This window comes from Columba livia, chromosome 2 (genome assembly GCF_036013475.1).
Source record: "Columba livia isolate bColLiv1 breed racing homer chromosome 2, bColLiv1.pat.W.v2, whole genome shotgun sequence".
Lineage (NCBI taxonomy): Eukaryota > Metazoa > Chordata > Aves > Columbiformes > Columbidae > Columba > Columba livia.
This window is the reverse complement of record NC_088603.1, coordinates 105,206,662-105,225,753: the sequence shown is the minus strand read 5'-3', so window position 1 is coordinate 105,225,753 and position 19,092 is coordinate 105,206,662. Positions and strand designations below refer to the sequence as shown.

The 19,092-nt window shown below is 34.6% G+C and overlaps 1 protein-coding gene across 9 annotated transcripts in view; it reads right to left on the bottom strand.

Moving 5' to 3' along the window:
- Positions 1 to 230: 230 nt before the first annotated feature.
- CDH19 (cadherin 19) overlaps positions 231 to 19,092 on the bottom strand; it is a 110,804-nt gene continuing 91,942 nt past the window's right edge. For 8 of the 9 annotated variants that reach the window (XM_005498713.3, XM_065053060.1, XM_065053059.1 and 5 more), the window contains 4 exons: positions 18,904 to 19,025; positions 10,328 to 10,445; positions 7,964 to 8,215; positions 231 to 3,775 (listed from right to left, as the gene is read on the bottom strand). In XM_005498713.3, coding sequence (XP_005498770.2) covers positions 3,285 to 3,775; positions 7,964 to 8,215; positions 10,328 to 10,445; positions 18,904 to 19,025 — 983 coding nt within the window. In that variant the 3' untranslated portion in view covers positions 231 to 3,284. The other variant, XM_065053063.1, reaches the window with a different exon arrangement.

The window sequence follows — 19,092 nt, the reverse complement described above, 5'->3', positions numbered from 1 at the left end:
TTTTCAGAAATATTTTACTCTCATCTGACAGGGTTACCCCATACAGTTAAGAATGAGTTTTAAAACAACTACATTTCCAATGCAAATTTTGAAAGCAAAACTAGGAGTGTAATGACAGTATCTGTGAGAAAATGCGGTAGGAAAATTACGTGAATTAAAGACTGAGATCATCCTCGGTGACAAGCAGGATTGCTTCTCAGTGTTATGATAATAAAAAACCTACATTGTGATGTGCAAAATGAAAAGCAAATGAAAACATTTTATTTTGAGTGAATTTATAAATAAAATACCCTTTTCCAGTCACAACAATGAGCCTGAAGGTGCAACGTGCTGTCAAGTGATTTTGTTCTTCTGAATGTTAAGCATTTATTAATATATGCATAGTATTCATTTCCTTGACTTTTAAATAATAAAATCATTAACACAACACTCTGAATAGCTATGAGTGAGAAATGAAACAGGAAGCCAATGTTTTATCAGATATTTCAGTAGTTCTCAACCTATTTCATTACCATGTTACAGAAAAAGAAATATACAGGAACATCTCTTCAAAGCATCCAAAGACAAAAGCAGTACGTACAACCATAGTCTTATGGTCTGGCAGTAAGTCCTCCTTATATTCCCTCAGGCAGGTCACGAACAGCGCAATATATATTTACCATCTGATACTCTTTTTGCAATCTTCACTTCAGCCAAGAGCATAGCAAATTCTAGTTTCTATCGAATTTTAAAAGATAAAGGTAGGAGAGGATTCTCTTGGAAAAACCATTCCACAGTTTAATAGATCTCATATTCAGTAACTCTGGCTTATAAATTATCTTTATTAATTTCATAATATTAATTTTAGTGATATCTGTTATGTGTTCAGTTTTGGCTTCCTCAGAATCTTTACCCCCTTCAAATAAGCAGACACTTCTACAAAAGCTTTTTGCAGACATTGTATAAAACAATTAAGAAGAGTATATTAAAAGAAGTGTAAAGTTTCAGCTAAAGATCATTTAAGATCCATTTTAGACCATTATTCTCTTTCATGTAGAAGTGATTGACAATGGCATACATTGGTTATAAAAATTACATGACAGCGGTATGCACTGGTTACAAAATTATTTATCTCTGAAGTTCCTTCCAATGCAAAGAGGAAATTATAAAGGAAGTGCAAATATGGTTGAGTGTTCAAGGCTATTTCCCCACATAAACAGACAAAATCTCTGGATTGAGAAAGGATCAGACGCTATTATCCTTTTTTTGTACTAAATGCAACCTGAAAATACATGGAATTCTATTAATGCCACTGGGACCATCTGTAGAATAAGGATTTATTTAGGGTATAACCCACACAAATCTATAGACCTAATCCTAAAAATGTACTTTTCACCATCTCCAACAACCAGTGCATGTATAGTTGTTCTCTCTCTATTCCCCTCCATGGAACAAATTACTAATATATACAATATTATCTCAAATAAAAGCTATTTTCCCACATCTTTTTGAATGCTAGTAAACGCAAATATTACAGTTGTTAATACAATGCTTTTACTTGTGCAGCTTGTAAAGCTGTTTTGTAGCTGCGTATTCATACAGGCATCCTAGCATGAGACTAGCAAGAACCAGTTTTTTCCTTATAGAGCAGATGCTGCTTCATCTGCCCCTGGTCAGATGACAGCCCTTCCCCTTATTTTTCCAGCTACGAATATCATATATAATGTTTCTGCCCTTACCAGACATCACATTGGAAATCTCTCCTGATTTTCAAGCTCCTCCACATGTTTTATTTTTAGCTGACAGGAATTTAAACTCTGCATTGGCACTTTTCCATTAAGCCTACATGCCTTGGTTTTCTTCAGTGAACAGCAATTGTAGCAAACATTGCAGAGCCTGTCTGTTACATGTCATTTTTTGTTTGTTGTTTCTATTTGTTTGTTTGCTTTTTTCCTTGCATAAGTATTGCCTGGCTCTCTATAGTACTTACCTAAAATCTTATTTAAAAAAAAAGTGGGGGGGAACCCCAATTTTGTTTATTCTGATGCCAGCTTTCAGCTGTGCATCAGTAGATTAGATGATGTAGTTTCTGTAAAATAAATAACTGATGGAAGAGAAGTGAATAAAAACCAAACAGGTTGCTTTTTAAGAAAGACTGTTTTGAACATGTTTGATGACCCTCAGATGCTGCTGGGTAGTAGTATAAGTAAGAATAAAGAAACATTCTGAGACAGCTTCATATTCATTATCAAATGTTTGGAAATAATACAGTGGGAAATTAATGTTGAAGTCTGACTTGAGTCTCTCAGAATGTTTCAAGATCATTTTCAAAGTGGACTAACATCAAAGCAATTTATTATCTTATTATCTGATGTTATACATAAAGTTTTATAACCATCAGCTTAGCATTTTAAAGATTCTTAATACTGTTATAATAAAACTGACTACTGCAGATAATTTTATATTCCACAATAAAAAAATATATCTGTGCTGGTAAATCTGTTATCTTTTAAACTCTTAATAAAAGGAAAAATACCTGTATTTGGATATCATTTTATTCTAATTACAGTAATATATAATATGGTCAATTGTAATATTTACATTGAATATTGATTCTGACTTGAACTGATTTATTTTTTCTATCTTATTTGCTAAATTAAGTATTGGTTTATGCATTTTCCAATAACTCCATTAAAAACTAAAATGGCAGCAAATATTTGCTGATGCTATAATAGGTCTTTATTTCTACAATGAGAGGAAAAAAAACCACTTGTTTGAGTTTTACTGTCCTAAGAATAATAAATAGATGATTCTATGAGTGTTTATATTAGAATATTTAGGGTCTATTTTTCACACAAGTGTATTTATATAGTGAAGCATTATACAAATATGCATTTTTAACTTTGGTTAATGATCATATTCAACTGCAACAGCAAAAGTCTTTACTTTGGAAACAGTTTAAAGCTTATGGATGACGGAATATTTGCAATATCCAGTTATGGCTTCTACTCCTCCTTTTGTACTTACAGGATGCAGCTTTTCAGTATCCAAAAGGGGACCTAGATATCCAAAGCAGCACAGTTTGCATTTGGGCACCTAAATAGCTACCAGATTTTCAAACGGGAGACCTCATGACACACCTGGTGCGACTTTTAGAAGATCTCCACATCCAAGATTTTCCAGAAAAAACGAACTTGGGCTTTTATTTTTCATGCTTAAATTTGGGATTACCCCCTTTTTAAAAAGCCACAGCTTTTTTTTGGTTGCTGAAGTTTAGGAAACTAAAACAACAAACCAAATGATACCTAATCCCCCACACTTCTATGGGAAGTGTACATGCCTGCAAGCTGTTTAAAGTGAGGTCCCCAGTCTGTAAGGTAGTCATAACTCTGATCCACATCTGACATGTTTGAACTTAAAGAGCTGAGGGATCCTGCCAAAGAGCCAGTACCCTCAAATGCGTAGGTCTGAAGTGAATCATATGGAGGAGCACTAGGATCTGTATTCGCCTCTTCAAGCTTTTCTGAAATGAATTGCCTGAAGATTGCACTGTCAGGGCCAACTTGTAGAGACTGTCTGTAGAGGCTGTGGATTTCTGTGGTGACCTTCTTCCGAGGTTTGTGGGTTCGCATGACAGTGTGGGTTCTCAGTGCTGAAATATCAAAGGCTTCTGTGTCCTCCTCACCACCTCCTTCGTCATCATACCTGACAATGTTCTCTCTGAATTCTTCAATTTTCTCTGAAAAGTGAGACTTCTTTCTCTGCTGCCTTATGGCTAGAATTGCCAAAAAGAACACTGAAAAAGGGGAATAGAAGGGGAGGGAAACAAATAAATGGTAACATTTTTTAAGATCAAAGCTATTGCAAAGAGAAGCTTTTTTGACAAATTTAGAGAGCTGTAATTTTAATGGATTTTTTAATTTTAAGATGAGCATAATATGTGGTGGTAAAATAGCTACAAAGGGACTTATAAGATAGGTACATGAAATGGAGAAGTTGTTTTGTTAGATAGGAGTTTGAAACTGATAGAAACACAGGCTATGCTTTTTGAAACTGCTTTGTTTTATCATGTTATATGCCAGTTTCACATTCAGAATTTAAATTCTTAATCCTTCCCTTTCTCTCAGATGAAAGCCCCAGGAAGATCAAATGAAATATGAGTCAATGAGTAAGATGTTCTCCTCAGCTGGTTGAATCATTGAATTCCAGAGACCATGCAGAGTGTGGTTCAATTATTTCTGTAATACTGGTTGGGAAATCTGAAAACTATCACTAAATTTTGCCTAATATTGCAGCAGTACTGACTACCAAGGCATATGAATCAGAGTAGCCTGTTCCCCTCATATATGAAAACTTTTTAAAATTTTATTTTAAAGCATGATTTTTTAGTCCTACCTAATTTCTTTTTTTTTTTTTTTTTTTTTTTTTAATGATCCTTTAGAAATAGTACATGACTTTCACAGAGATTAATGATTTCAGTTTTTAACTAACATTTACTGCAGTTCTCTTTAATAAGTAAGTAGTTTGAGAACTGCAATTTTTTTCTCAGGACATCACATGATACAACCACCACCAACGACAAGATTTTGCCTCACTTGGGGATATGAGGGACCTAAACCAGTTCTCTATTTCCACATTTTTACTGTATGCTATTTCATTTGATTGGGAGATAACAACACCAAACTTGAATGCATTGGAAACAGGAATTTCTACAATGTACTACATATTTACAAAACCCAGATACTTTCAATTCTCCTTACACTTTGCATAGTGAATGATTCTAATGGTACACATAGTGACACTGATAAATGGAAAAAAAATGGAACTTAAGATTTCATTGGAAAACATACTGTATGTAGAACCTTTTATTATTTCATTTTAATATTCACAAAAATTCATTTGAAGATTTAATGCGTTTAAAATCATAGAATCATAGAATTGTTTTGGTTGGACCAAATATTTAAGATCATCGAGTCCAACCACGAACCTAGCACTGTCAAGTCCACTTCTAAACCATGCCCCTAAGAACCTCATCTACTCACCTCTTAAACACTTCTGGTGATGGTGACTCAAACACTTCACTGGGCAGCCTGTTCCAAAATATGTGTTTCTAAGAAGAATGTGGTAGATTCTTTTTCTTTTGAATTAATATATTTATCTATATCCCTGCTTTCACTTTTGTGATGTGCATAGGGCCAGTACACACCAAGGGTTTGTTCTATATGGAGAGAGGACCTCTCTACAAGCAACCAAGAAGCCTTTGATAAATAATTCCACTGACAGACTGGATAATGCAGACTGGATAGTTTGCCTGATCCTCAGTCCCTTAAAATCACAACACAAAGTGACCAAGTTCAGATATCCTGCAACAATCAAAGAAAACTTGAAATGCACACTGGCCAGACTGCAAGGTCGGAGGCAGGGACTTCAGTCAGGGGGCTTGCTTTCCAGTACCACTATTGAAAATTGCCTGGGACAGGGATAGCTCAAATTTAAATAAGGTGACTCTGGAAGTACAAGCAAGTCTAAAAAACACAATTCCAATTGTATGTTCCTGTTTCCTCTGTTGGAAACCAAGAGATGAAAGTAGGGGAACTAGTGCATCCCTGGACTTTGCTATGGAGTCAAGAAATGGCTAATGTCTGGACAAGAGTACTGCTTTCCAGACATACTAATTATGAGGTACCCCTCTGTTTTCATCCCTTCCCTTTCTATTCAATCTGTTCACGGCAGTAAATAAAAACACATGTATTTTTTTGTAGGTCTTTCTGTTTCTCTGTTTCTGCAGTTTCCTGCATGTCACTTTATCTTGAGAGTTCAAAGCCATATGAAGATGCTGACTCAAAATTAACATGCACACCCATCTAACTTCTTCTGGGCAACCCATCTAACTGTGGGACTAAATTACACACTTCCATTTTAGAATTTTCAAAGAGTTCTCACCAAGACATTCAGTCAGGAGGTCAAAGGTACAACAGGAAATAAGTAGACCCAGTTTCTGTTCCTTCTGCTAAGGAAAATAAGCGGTAACCTTATGTACAGAATGAAAAATATGGGTGATTTTTAACTTGTTAAATTTCTTTTTTCACTGCTGTAAACTCAAAATAATTCCATTAGCTTTATTAGACTTGTTATTCTTGTCTTCTACTGCTACTATGGCAGATCAAAATACAGCATCACAATAGAGCTGCAAGCCTTCATTTTCCAGAGTCAGCTTTCTTCGGGTTGATGGTGATATGCTTAGTGTTGTATGTTGTTATTTATAGACTAGTAGAGGTTGTTCTGTATGAAGGTAGGAAAAAGAATGTTCTTTACCTAGATACCCTTCATATGGGAAAAAAAAAAAGAATACTTAAAATTGTGTGCGTCTTTTTCAGTGATATAAGAGTTTAAAAATATTGCTATTGTATTTGATCTCATTAACAAATACATTGAGAAAATAATTTTCACTGAAGGATTTTGTTTCTTAAGGCAATGTAATTTCTGTTATTATTACTTCTTTCTTTCTGGACATTATATTTGTGTAGCTAGATACTATTTTGCAGTTTTCTTGTTTTTTCTTTTGTTTACAATTTCATGGAAAAACAATTTATTATAGGTTTGCACAACTTATAATGATGACTTGATGTCACACTGCTCATTGAAATCCTGATTCTAGCTTCATTTTCTTACTTTGGAGTTGGTTGTAGTTTCATTTGTGGCAAAATGGGTTTACTTACCTAGTACATTGATTATTTTGTGGTGGTTTTGGATATGGCATTTTATGAAACATACTGCTATAAGCACTGTATGATATGCCATATTATTACACAGACAACAGGGATTTGGAGGTCTTTCCCTGTTGCTTTATTTGCATCAGCTTGAATTTGGTCTTGAGGCCCATGGCCATAATCAGTGACCAAGCTCTAAGGTCATTTTGCCTTGGAAAACAAATCTACCCATCTCTATCACTTCTTTCTTTCATGGCCTCAGAAGCTACCATACCTTAGCCTCACTAACTCTGACAGGTACAGAGTTTCAGGATGGATATTTAAACTTTAGGGAATGATTAGTGCAATGTGCCTGCCATTATAATGTGTCAGTGTCATCAAATCACTCATAGGACACTGCAGGAATATAGTTTTGCTGAGAAAAGGTAAATGCACTACAGCAGCAACAGCTATATGCTTCACCAGGTGAAGAAGCTGTTTTCCTGAATACTGTCACTCCAATATGTCTTGCAGCATCCCTGGCCCCATGCAGAGCAGGAACAAGCAGCCTTGGACAGCTAGTCTGGTTTTGAGTGCCATTTGCCAGCCATGCATGGCTCTTTGCAGAGGTACAAGCACAACTCCTGTGTGTTTGAAGTGCTCTCAAACCTTCTTTTCACATCCACAATCTTCCAAATGTAGTGGAGGCTAATCTGGTCTCTCCTGAGGGAAAAAGGACATGTCCAATATTTGCAGAAAAATCTGTCTGGAGATGTAACCTTTTTAACTGATCAAGAAACTCCCTGTTTTGTTTTGGAGTTGGTTTCTAAGAGTATAAGGTTATCTTTTTCTTTTATTATTTTTAATTGTTTTTAGCTTTGTATTTGGCATACCTAATGCAGAATTCATAGGGTGATGTGCCTTTTATTATATTCTTATAACTAGCCAATTTTCCTATGTAGCATTGTCTTCACCTTAACCTGGGCTCAATAGAGACTTTAGATTCCAAAATCTTTATTATTATAAATCCTGCACAAGTAAGTAGGACCATAACTCAACTGGAGCCAGCATTTAGGAAACTGTGTTAAAAATAAAATTTTACTGAAAACTGGAGGGGCAGATAGTGAATTATAGTTAAGGAAAACAAGAACAAAACCAAAGAAGCAACATTTGCCTTATCGCATTTTTTTTTCAATGACACAGGAGTTCCAGTCTTCCAGTCCAGAGAACATCTTCATCCCTTAACCAAGCCCGCTGTAAAAAGAAACAAAGTAATTTCTCTTACTTTTACTTACCTAAGAGAATTAGTATGCAAGCCAAAATAGCAACTAAGGCTTCCGTGCTGAGACCCATGGAATACAGGAAAGCTCCATATCGACAGTAGAAGGTGTTAATTTCAGTGTCACAGTTGCAGACAGTGACGGTAAGAGTATTTGTGCTTGTCAGTGGTGGGGTTCCGTTATCCAGAATTAAAATTGGCAAGTAGAAATAAAACTGCTCTTCCCTCCTGAAGCCACTTTTTGCTGTGAAAATTCCAGCTGTGTTATCTAGAAGATAAATTATTATTCATGGTACATGTTTATCACTATTTAACAACATTAAACCTCCAGTGGAATCTGGCCTATTTTAAAAACAATAGTACAGAGTGAAGCTACAGTTTTAAGAAAGTTAAAAAACTAAAACCAGGCACTGACGTGTGGAGGATTTTTTTGTGTCAATCATGAATAAATCACATTGATTTTTGACAGATGTATTCTAGGGGCAATAATAATATTTAACATAGGAGCTCTATTTTTAATGTTCAGAGCTAAAAAATATTCCACTGTGTTCAGTACCTGCCACCTGCTCAGACTAATTAATTGGTTCTCTGTAAACAGCTGCTACCAATCCAGCAGTTCACAGATGAAATATAGACAGTTTACCAGTTAAGACATTTCAAAAGTGTGTCTGGCAGCACACAGAGAAAGCAGGTGGCAAGTGAAAGAAGAGAAACCAAGAGAAGATACACTGAATTAGTCTTTTATTTCTTTCTCTGACTGAAATACTGGAACTAGCTGAGCACCTACTATCTAAATTAGCAAAGAGTTGATAGAGGTTCTTGTCTTGCTCTGTATTTAACTATTAGTGTTTAGAAATCAGTTCTGTACAAAAAACAGTAAGCAGCTTAAGTTCAGCTCCTGTTGCGTATCAGCTCATTCAAATCTGAAAATTAGTTTGTTGCAAATCCAAGTAACCCTGTCTAAATCTGTGTATGATGGAAATGAGAAAAATATATAAATATTTACATGTCAGAATTCTTTAGCATGGCAGGATGAATTACTGAGTGTGAGAATAAATGTAAGTGGGGAAAAAAAAAGGTTTCTGCCATTGTCTGTGTAATACATCTATCCAAACAGTCTACTGAAGTTAGCTCTCTCACATTTAAGTTCTAGATTTCTGTCATAGTTCGGAAAATAGCTCTGAGATAAAATGCTCCACACCTGTAGAGTCACTTTTGCTTTTGCCTAAGACTATCCCAAGTCACCTCTCCATTTCTATGAAATGCAGCAGAAAAGGAGAGATTGAGGGCTGATCATACCGTGTTTTAAAAGGTTGTGGTTTGGGGTTTTTTAAGGGTCTTTTTTTGTTTGTTTGTGTTTTGTTTGGTTTTCTTTTTTTTTTTTTCCCCCCATCAGTAGCCACCAAAAGGAACTGGAAGTATTGTCTTGTGTGTGGCTCTGCTCTGGCTTTGCGCAGAATGAGCGAAGGTGGGAAAACCTTGCGGCTTGTACACTATTCGACCTTAATGTAACAACTCATCTCTTTCTGGCACTGGGAGAGAGGTTAATGAGGTTGAGAACTGAAATACATATTAATACATTGACTTTAACTTTGGGGATATTGAGAGAAGTTGTTCGCTGTTTAACATAGTCTGAACTTTCCAAAACTTATTTCCATTGATTTATTCATCTAGTCAGACCAATTAAATAATTAGTGAAGTAAATTAGAACATTGTGTACTTTAGCTGAGTCTGAAGAAGCTCTTCTTTGTAGTCTCAGCAGGCTGACTCTAAGTGGTCATCTTCCCTAAATTCCACCAGATATTGCACTTGTACATTTTCACCTCAGACAGGTTTTGCTTGATATCTCTCTATAGCACTTTTTTAATAGGAGTCTCAATAAATATCAGTGCTGAATATCATTCAAATATATATAGAAGACATTTTTATGCTGTCATCAGTAGTTAGTGTATGCAGTTTAAAATATGTTAAGGAATAAGATTACATTCTTATTTGTTCTGTGTTTTGCCTTGTTGAAGTGAGGCAGTAACAGACTTACAGTAACAGCAATCTTCTATTTCTGGTGATCTCATTTCTTAGACAAACCACTAATTCTAACAAGAAAGCTGGAATTTTCCACCATATCTTATATTAATAAAATAAATTCTAAGGAATACCAGAGTATTTTTCATTTCAGTATTTTTTCTTTCCTTGAAATAACACTGTCATTTGCTGTTTGTGTTACTCTGCTGAAAAAAGAAAATAAGCTCGTTGATATTACTGAATTATGTTTTTGAAATTCACTTCATGACATGTTCATATCTTATAATGACAATTTCTACCACTAGAAGCATGCATATTTCATTCAGAAGGTGTTAAAAAGCTACATGAATGACACTACCTTGATTATCTTTGACAGAAAAATGTGAGTTGTTTGTGGCCTCCTGAGCCAATAAGAAGTAAAAATGGTGACCTTCTGGTGAGTCATCTTGATCCACTGCACTGATGCTTTGAATTAGCTGGAAACACAGATAAACAAAATTGTTTAAGAATAAAAGTATTTACTTGCCCTTTAAAACAACAAAAGGACTTATCGGGTAGGTTAAACTCTTGATGCCAGAGATGTGAACTCTGAATACATATTGAGTTCATGTTACGTACTCACAAATGTATATATTTTATACCCAAACAGGCTTATAGAGGCTTGTACTCTGAAAATAATCTGCTTGGATTTTTCATCTATTTGAGAGAGGCAGGCATTAAAAACTAGTGAAAATGTAAAAGATTTTCTAGATCAAAAGACCAAGTGTAAATGAAGTTTCCACAAATGGAAAAAATAGCCACATATATAGCGTTTCGTTCTTTTTTTTTTTTCAAGGTGCAAAGTATGTCATTCTACATTTGAAAAATCCCTCTATACAAAACCCATTTCCTTCTGGTCCACAAAGACATTGACATCATTCCACTGATATAGTGTAGCTCCAGTAAGTGAGATATAGTGACAAGTTCATGCACTGAATTGTTGATTCTGTATAACAGATTGATTATGTAACTTGTTGGCTGCTTTTTCTCAAGACAGCAAAATAGTCTTCATTTGCAAATATGTCAAACTAGACAGTAATTGCAAGATTAAATAAAAAATAACAGTTGTAATTCAAAATAATATGGTTCATCTCTGTAAATAAACAATCAGCTACACAGCAGTTATCATAATTAGCAATATTTCTGCTTAAAAATAGGTTATATTTGTTATTTTTGTCAGTAAATATCTAATGATCTGAGCATCAACATATATTAGTGAGTATCCTTAGCAATCAGGAGAAAAGTAAACTGATGCAAGCCCACCAACTTTCAGAAAAATAGTGTCCAACTTGACCTTGGTCTCTATTTTACGTCATTTCATGCTTTGCATTTATTTGTACCTAAGAGACTTGAAGCCTCAACTTTCCCTAAATCAGAAAGCACCCAAATGGTACAAGCAGCGCTTTAAAAACAAAGCAGTAAGTCAACAGAAGTGACTACAGCCTTCCATCTGTGCCTTTGAAAACTCTTTCCTGATTAAATCATTTTTCAATCAAAGATCTAAGACTTCAGCAAACATTCTTTTTCTTTTCAAGCAAGCTAAGTTTGATTAAAACTTCACAGCAGAGTGCAAAATGTGGCTGACACCCCAGAAACTTTATATTCTTAGCACTCTGACCTTTTTATATGTGACATTTATTTCAAATCTGTATTTTTACTCTATGGAAAAATAAGGACCCTTGAGATTTTTTTATTGCCACTAATGAGAGGAGTGATTGTTATTTATGTGCTTGGTGACATTGTACAAAGGATGAAGCTTCTTGAGGGAATTTTTTCCCTTTCCTGAGACCAAAGAAAATAGCTAAGGTGGTACAAATAGAGATCTATCCGTGCAGGTCAAGAAATCAGTGAAAAGCGATAACTGATCACTAATATTACCTTGGTAATAACCCACAGGTTGCATTTTTATAAGAGAATACAGTTCCCAGAATATGCTCAATATGAACAGCAATAGAGAAGAAAAATATTTATCCAGTATAAAACACAAACAATGGCACATTTTCATGATAATATTCTGCCATATACCTCAACAAATTAAAAAATACTATATTGGTGTTTGTTGATGATCTCCATGGCTGCAGCTGAGAAAAAAGCTTTGTATGGATGTATGTCTGTCCATACAATCCAGGGTGTATCAAGATAAAGTGAACATCCAGACTAAAATAGTAATCCACAAAGATGTCTTAGACACATCTATTTTGTTTTTTTGTTTGTTTGGCTTTTTAGTTCAGTTACTTGGTAGAGAAGAATTGCCTACCTACCAAAAAAAAAAAAAAAGGTAAATTATAGATATGATTTTTATACCTCATTCTGATTAATAGTTATTTAAGCAGGTATCAGCAATGTCTTTGTAGAAGATATTTTTAGGAGTCTATCATGTTTGAAAATCATAACATTATTGCAGTTGAGAATTAGATAATCTTTTGATATACCATTATTAACTGCAATTAGTTCACATACAGAATGTATTTGCCCCATCAATTTTATCTATACTTGATCCAATAAATAAAATTCTGAGGACGGTGTGTGTCTAGCCAAAAAAATCCCCACCTTCTCTTGTTTTGATCTGTACAGTGCCGTTCTACACAAACCTATCTCCTATGGTTATTCTGGACATATTCATATGCCTTTAAGGATTCACCCTATAAGCAGGGGAATAGTTGGAACATAAGGGGGAATAGTTGGAACATAAGGACAGGGCAAACCCTTATTGTTTATTTCTTACTGTATTACTTCCACTAAGATTCAGCAAAACCCAGATGAGTCTATAAAATATTCATCGAGCAATAGGCAGATCTGATTTTGCTGACTCTAAAGGAAAAATCACCCAGAGAGAAGGAAACTGTTTCTTATTTTTCAGGTTTCCTAGGCTTTTGTACATTTAACCTTAGAGATTCTAGCCTTTCACCAGGGAAACTGGCATAAGAGACTGAAAACTGCAGTTATTGTTTGCGAGTCAAGGTTTAAAAAACCCCTGCATTTTAGAATGTAAACAAAGAAACAGAATCAATTATGTGTTCCTTCTGCAAAGTTATATCTGTTGCCATATTGACTAGGCTGAAATTTCGTTGCTGTAAAATTTATTCCAGGTCTCATTAATCTAGAACCTAAAGTTCCGTTTGAAAATGTACATTTCTTCAAAGCTGAGATTAATTTATTCATTTTTTTTCTTGAAAAACTGATATGAGTTCATGGTGGGTGGGCCTCATTTACTATTTCTTTCCACAGACAGAGATCACCGCTGGGAGCATCAGGACCTCATTTGATCAAGGGTAAGAAAAAAATGTTACCTACTATACTCAACTTCCCCATCCACCTGACTAGTTGGCACTTTCAACTGATAAATATCATCTGTGAGGGACTCTAAGATATCAGTAACAGCTCTGATTTCTCATTCATTAATTATTTTGTACAAAAGAGATTTTCTGTAAACCCTTCTGGACTGTATGTCTCATTGAATTCTGTTTGTCTTGCAAATAACAAGTTATGGAGTATAGAGTAGTTGACTGCCTGGTAGTTTGATGAAAATTCATTGAAAGTTTATTTCCTCAACCCAAAGTGGTCTCACTGAATTCGAATTATAGGGGTCTTCAGAAGGAAGAAGAAAGCTTCTCTGTTACAGCCCTTTCTGCTTCTAAGGGCTTTCTCTTGACCAAGTTCAACTTAAGGTATAGACTGCCTGAACAACAATCAGTACTATTAATTTTTATGGTAGAGTACTTGAGTGTATACTTTGGAGATCTTTGTCCATGCTTCCATACCAAACCATAGTCTTACTATTCCCTTTAGACAGATGGAAAGAAGAACAAATTTTCCACCTGTCTCTTTCTACTTCAGTTTATTTTGTTTTGTTTTCCACCCAACATCCTTTAATAGGAGCTCTGCTGTGTTTTATGGGATGTAAGAGGTCTGATCACTCACCTGTTTTGGGAGTACAGGAGGGTTTTGTTCAAATTGGCAGAGGTGTTATGAGTAGTAGGATTTTTCTCATTGCTTAATTATGTTTGATTATCATCAGAATTTATTGCAGGTAAAATATTAAAATGTTCATTAGTATAACCATCTGCATTTTCCAGGTAGAGCTTCTACCTCAAGACCAAGGTTTTCCTTTTGACTGTTTCTCTATCTTTTTTGGTGAGCAAATTGGCACAATATTGATCTAATTTCTCTGGGTCTACTGTAGGGTGTTTCTGCTCAGCTATAAAAAAAAATGGCCTACATCTCAGCAAAGGAATGACAAACAGGAAGTTCATGCCATGACACTTAGTTGCCTTTTTATGTTTGTTTGTATATGCTGATAAACTCTTCCTACCTGTTCCATCCTGCTATGAGATAATGTTGTTGAATCATGGTCCATATAAAGCAGAAAAAAGGAATTTTCAATTGGCCACTGTGTCCACTGTTTCAAAATATTACAAGTTACACACAGTGCATCTTCAAGTGTAGTTTAGAGTCAGGGTCTGTTAGAATATATGATGCTTTCACAGCTTTACCCGGTTTTAATACTCTAAGATAGGGATGTCAAACTCATTTTCACCAGGGGCCACATCAACCTCTTGGCTTCAAGGGGTCAAATGTAATTTTAGGACTGCATGAATGTAGGAGTAGTTAGGAGGAGGAGTTTCACACGCTCATTCCTTTTTTTTTTTTTTTTTTTTTTCTTTTTAACTGTTTATTTTCTTATCATCACTGCTCAAATGTTACTTTGTAAACGACAAAGAGAACACAACAAGGTGAAATAATAAACATTACCTTACTAACCTATCACTATCATCTCTGTACTATCAAAAGTCATTTTATATCACGATTTATTAGAAAGGATCAGTTTTAGCAAACTGCTTGTTTTTAACATTGATCACATACCTCTAGAATTTGGTTAAAGATTTCCCCTCTTTTCTTCTGTCAACATTTCATTATGTAGAGAAGAAATATCAAATGAGTACTCTTAACTTTCACTGTAACTGATGATTATTTTATTACATGTGAAGTACTGAGTAAATATTTTTTTCCTTATCTCTAACTTGAAGTGCTTTGCATACATAGTCACTTCTTTGGAACTGATAAAAATTACTAGGCAAGCTGCAACATCAAAGCCTCTTCACATGTGGTCCCCAAATTACAAGAACTCAGAATTGTCAGAATAAAAATGCACTAGAGAAGACAACATTAATTCAGAATGTAGGTGTGCCCAGTGTACCTAAAATCTGTTTTCTGCATGATATGGAGAAAGAAAAAGGGACTGAAATTACCATGCATACACATAGGTACATTCTGGATGGTCAAGTTGCTTACACATAATATACAACATTTGATACGGCTTACATCAGACTTTCAAGCTGCAATTTCAGGCTGAGTTAATTTATTAATGCCTTAGCAACTCAGTTTTCTGCATCAAATCAATTCTTGTTGAGATGTCTCTAGTATTATATTTGGGACAGATTTAGTCTGCTTTGTGTTGTGATTATTTTAACAGAATATTTCCTCTGGAATCCAACAGTCTGTAGTTACCATACACGCACATAAAGGATAACTATAAATAATTAATACCACATTACGGTCATCATTTACCATGTCTACATGCAGTTATAAAGTCAAAAACTTAAATCAAAATGGAATCCTGTATCTGGATGCCTTGTTAATATTGTTCTATTTGATCTGATGCTAGTTATAGCTGTAGTAGGATAGGAGTCTACTTTACACAGCAACTTTCACATTCAAGTAATTTTGCAAATGATGTATTTAATACTAGTGGTGCAGTGAAAGTGCTTTTTCAATGTGCAAAATAACAATTTAGTTGTGTTTAGTATACAGCTGACTTTTGGATTATGGGACAGTACAGAACTATAACAACAAATGGATAGAGAAAAATCCATTCAAAATATCTGATAAACATGATGAATGGATTTTACATGGTGACAAAAAATCACCTATCTTCTTTACATTCATTTTTATTGTTAAATTTCAGATTATAGTCCCACAGACAAAAATGTAATCCTTTTGTTTGAATGTCTTTTGAAGGCTAAGCTAAACATGTCTGTAATTCTCACAAAACCACCGTGTAGGGATATGATGATCAACACTTATTCAATAAAACCAGACAAAGAATCTTTGATAATCTTTCAGAAAATCCAGAACTTCAAAACAAGCCTTCTTCTCTGGACTGAAGCCACCATTAACCGCCTCTGAGTTCGGATAGATAGGACAACAATCAGTGTTATTCATAATGTGTTTCATATTCTTTATCATAACATAGTGTATGGTAAGGCTATATAAAAATGACTTATTTGCCACATTGTAAACCAGGCAGACACCTAGAAAAAGGTCACACAAATAAGACAATTTATTTTTTGATATTAACTTTCCCTTTGCAGTCCCTTTCCTTTCTTTCCTCCAAATACTATAAAATGTGAATATATTTTGGAGTGGCCCATGAAAGTAGATACCATTCAGCTGAAATGAGGGAAGGAAGTGAATTCCAGAAGTTCAGAACTTCTCTGAAAATATCTCTCATCATATCATTTACAGCTAAATTAATAGAGACAGCTACTTTAGAAATTGAAATATGATAGAGTATCTATAAAAGCTTTAATCTCAACTCATAACATGTAAGTATATTCCTGAGCTCTTTGGAACTGATTGCAGAAATATGGCTAAGATAAAAAGGTATGTAATGTCCTGATTAAGCCCTTCAGCTGCTTAAACTGATTCTTCTGAAATGTAAATTCTGTCGTTCAGTGGATGACCACACCATCTATAAAATCACTTTTGAACCTTTTGGCTTCTTGATGATGAAAATAAAGAAACTTTTTTTCCGTGAGTGAAAAAAAAAAAAAAATAATAATAGCACTGAAGGAGACAGATCAGCTATCAATTCTTTTTTTTTAAATCAGAAACATTACATAAAATATCATAAACTCTGTAGTAATTATGCACTTCAGTAGTAATTTCACATTGCTCTTCCTAATATGATTTGTTAATAAGAAGATTATTTAACATTGCTGTCGTGGTCTTCAAAGGCTTAACGAAATATGTCTAGGATTCTCAAAAACCTATAGCAATGAAAAACAAACAAGCAAACAAAAAAACCCAAACCAAAACAAACAAAAAACCCCACAAACAAACAACATACTAGAGTAACAAATTTCCCGTCTGTAAAATAGGAAAAACACTCTGCTCACCCCTAATTCAGATATTACAATGTTAAACTGGAATAATTCTGTATCCTTTGCTCAAAGAGTTTATTATTGTTGTTAGTACTACTGTTCTTTACAGTGCCACTTTCTCCAGTGATTGTGAAAATGCTTACAGATATGTATACTTAATTTGTTATTGGAAAGTAGACATAAATGGGCTACCATACAGATGCTATTCTTCAGTAAGCAACTATCGAATAATAAAAGCCTTGGCAAATAAATCACCTGGGTTTTTATATTGTAGGGTAGTACAAAACATTAATTACAAATATCCATTGTATCAGCTTCCATATTTAATTCATGGTGCCCTGAAGACAAGGAACATGAAGTAGCATTTGCTTTAATGCCTGTACTTTGATCTGTCGATGAGTTACTCAAAGACCAAAAGAAATGGTTTGCTCCAAGCACCTCTGAACCAGAGGTAGCCTTTGCAGAGTGGAAAATTATCAAATGCATAACAAACAAACCAACTGCTGATAGACACACACAGAAACGGATGCAAAAAGCTATAAAGAAATTATTTTAGCTACAGGGAAAGCTTTATTTAAATTGAGACTAATCAAGGTCAAAGTAACGCAAGCTGGTGTAAAAAGAGAGGCTCTGTGATTCGGAAATCAGACAGCAAAATGTTTGAATGGAACCATCACATGTATCCCAAAGGTCTCTTTCATATGTCCAAATAATACTTTAGATTGGTGAAAAAGTATTTGGTTTTTTTCTCTATATAGCTTTTTGTTGCTGTTCTTTTTGTTGCTCATTTTGTACCTTCTTGTTTTTTTGTTATTTTTTTTAAATTTTGAACATGCCGTTTTCCTTTTCGCAGATTTCTTTTAGACTCCTGTGTGGAGCCTGGCAGAATGCTTATTGCACAGTTTGGTGGGCAGACTGCAGAACTGGATCTCTTGGGGAAAAAAAAAAAAGTGAAACTGTAGAGGAAAATTTGTGAAGGAAAATAAAAAGTCAGCAGTGTACCTAGGGGTTTAGGGCATTTGTCTCCCCATTCATGTGTGGAGTGAGTAGGAAATCAAAAGAAACCTTCAGGGAAGGATGCTTAATACAGCAATCCTGTAAGCTGCCATTTAGGGAAGGTATTGTAAGGGCTGTGACTTAAAGATCTTCAGACTTCCACTGAACTAGACAGGGTTTGAATTCAGTTCAAAATAAATATTTTCTAACTGAATAATGCAATGAATCTGGTTTAAATATGGTCTAAGTCTTATTGTTCCAGACTACATTATACTGTTGGTGTAAATGTAATCAGTTTTACAGAGGTTTTACATCTGTGACATGAACTGCAATTAAATCCATGTTTTATGCTAGTTTCTTTGGTTGGTTGGGGTTTTTTTGGTTTGGTTTGGTTTGGTTTGGTTTGGTTTGGTTTGGTTTGGTTTGGTTTGGTTTGGTCTGGTTTGTTTGTTTGGTTGGTTTTTCCCCCGGAAGTTTCTGCATGTATTTCTCTATTACCTGTTTTGCCAGACAAACAAGGAAGTGTACTAATTTTGTTTTAAAGGGGGGGAAATGTATGCCAGTCTTCTGAAATTTTATTTTCAAACTATGCATATACCAAAAAAAAACAATTTTGTAAATTGATTAAGTACAGCCTATACTCACAGTACCAAAATAATATTATGATAAATAGTAACATCTCAGATCAAATCTTCATTGTAATCAGAAAACTGATAGCTAACTCCTTCACACTTACCTGGCCAGAAACTGCATTTTCACAAACAAAAGTTTCATAATATTTGGAGAACTCTGGTGCATGATCATTGACATCAAGAACTTGGATATACACATTTGTTTCTGAAATTTTTTCAGGATTTCCTAATGGTTAAAAGAAGACAGAAATCAAGAATTATAAATAATCTACTGTCCATTTTAAAGTAATGTG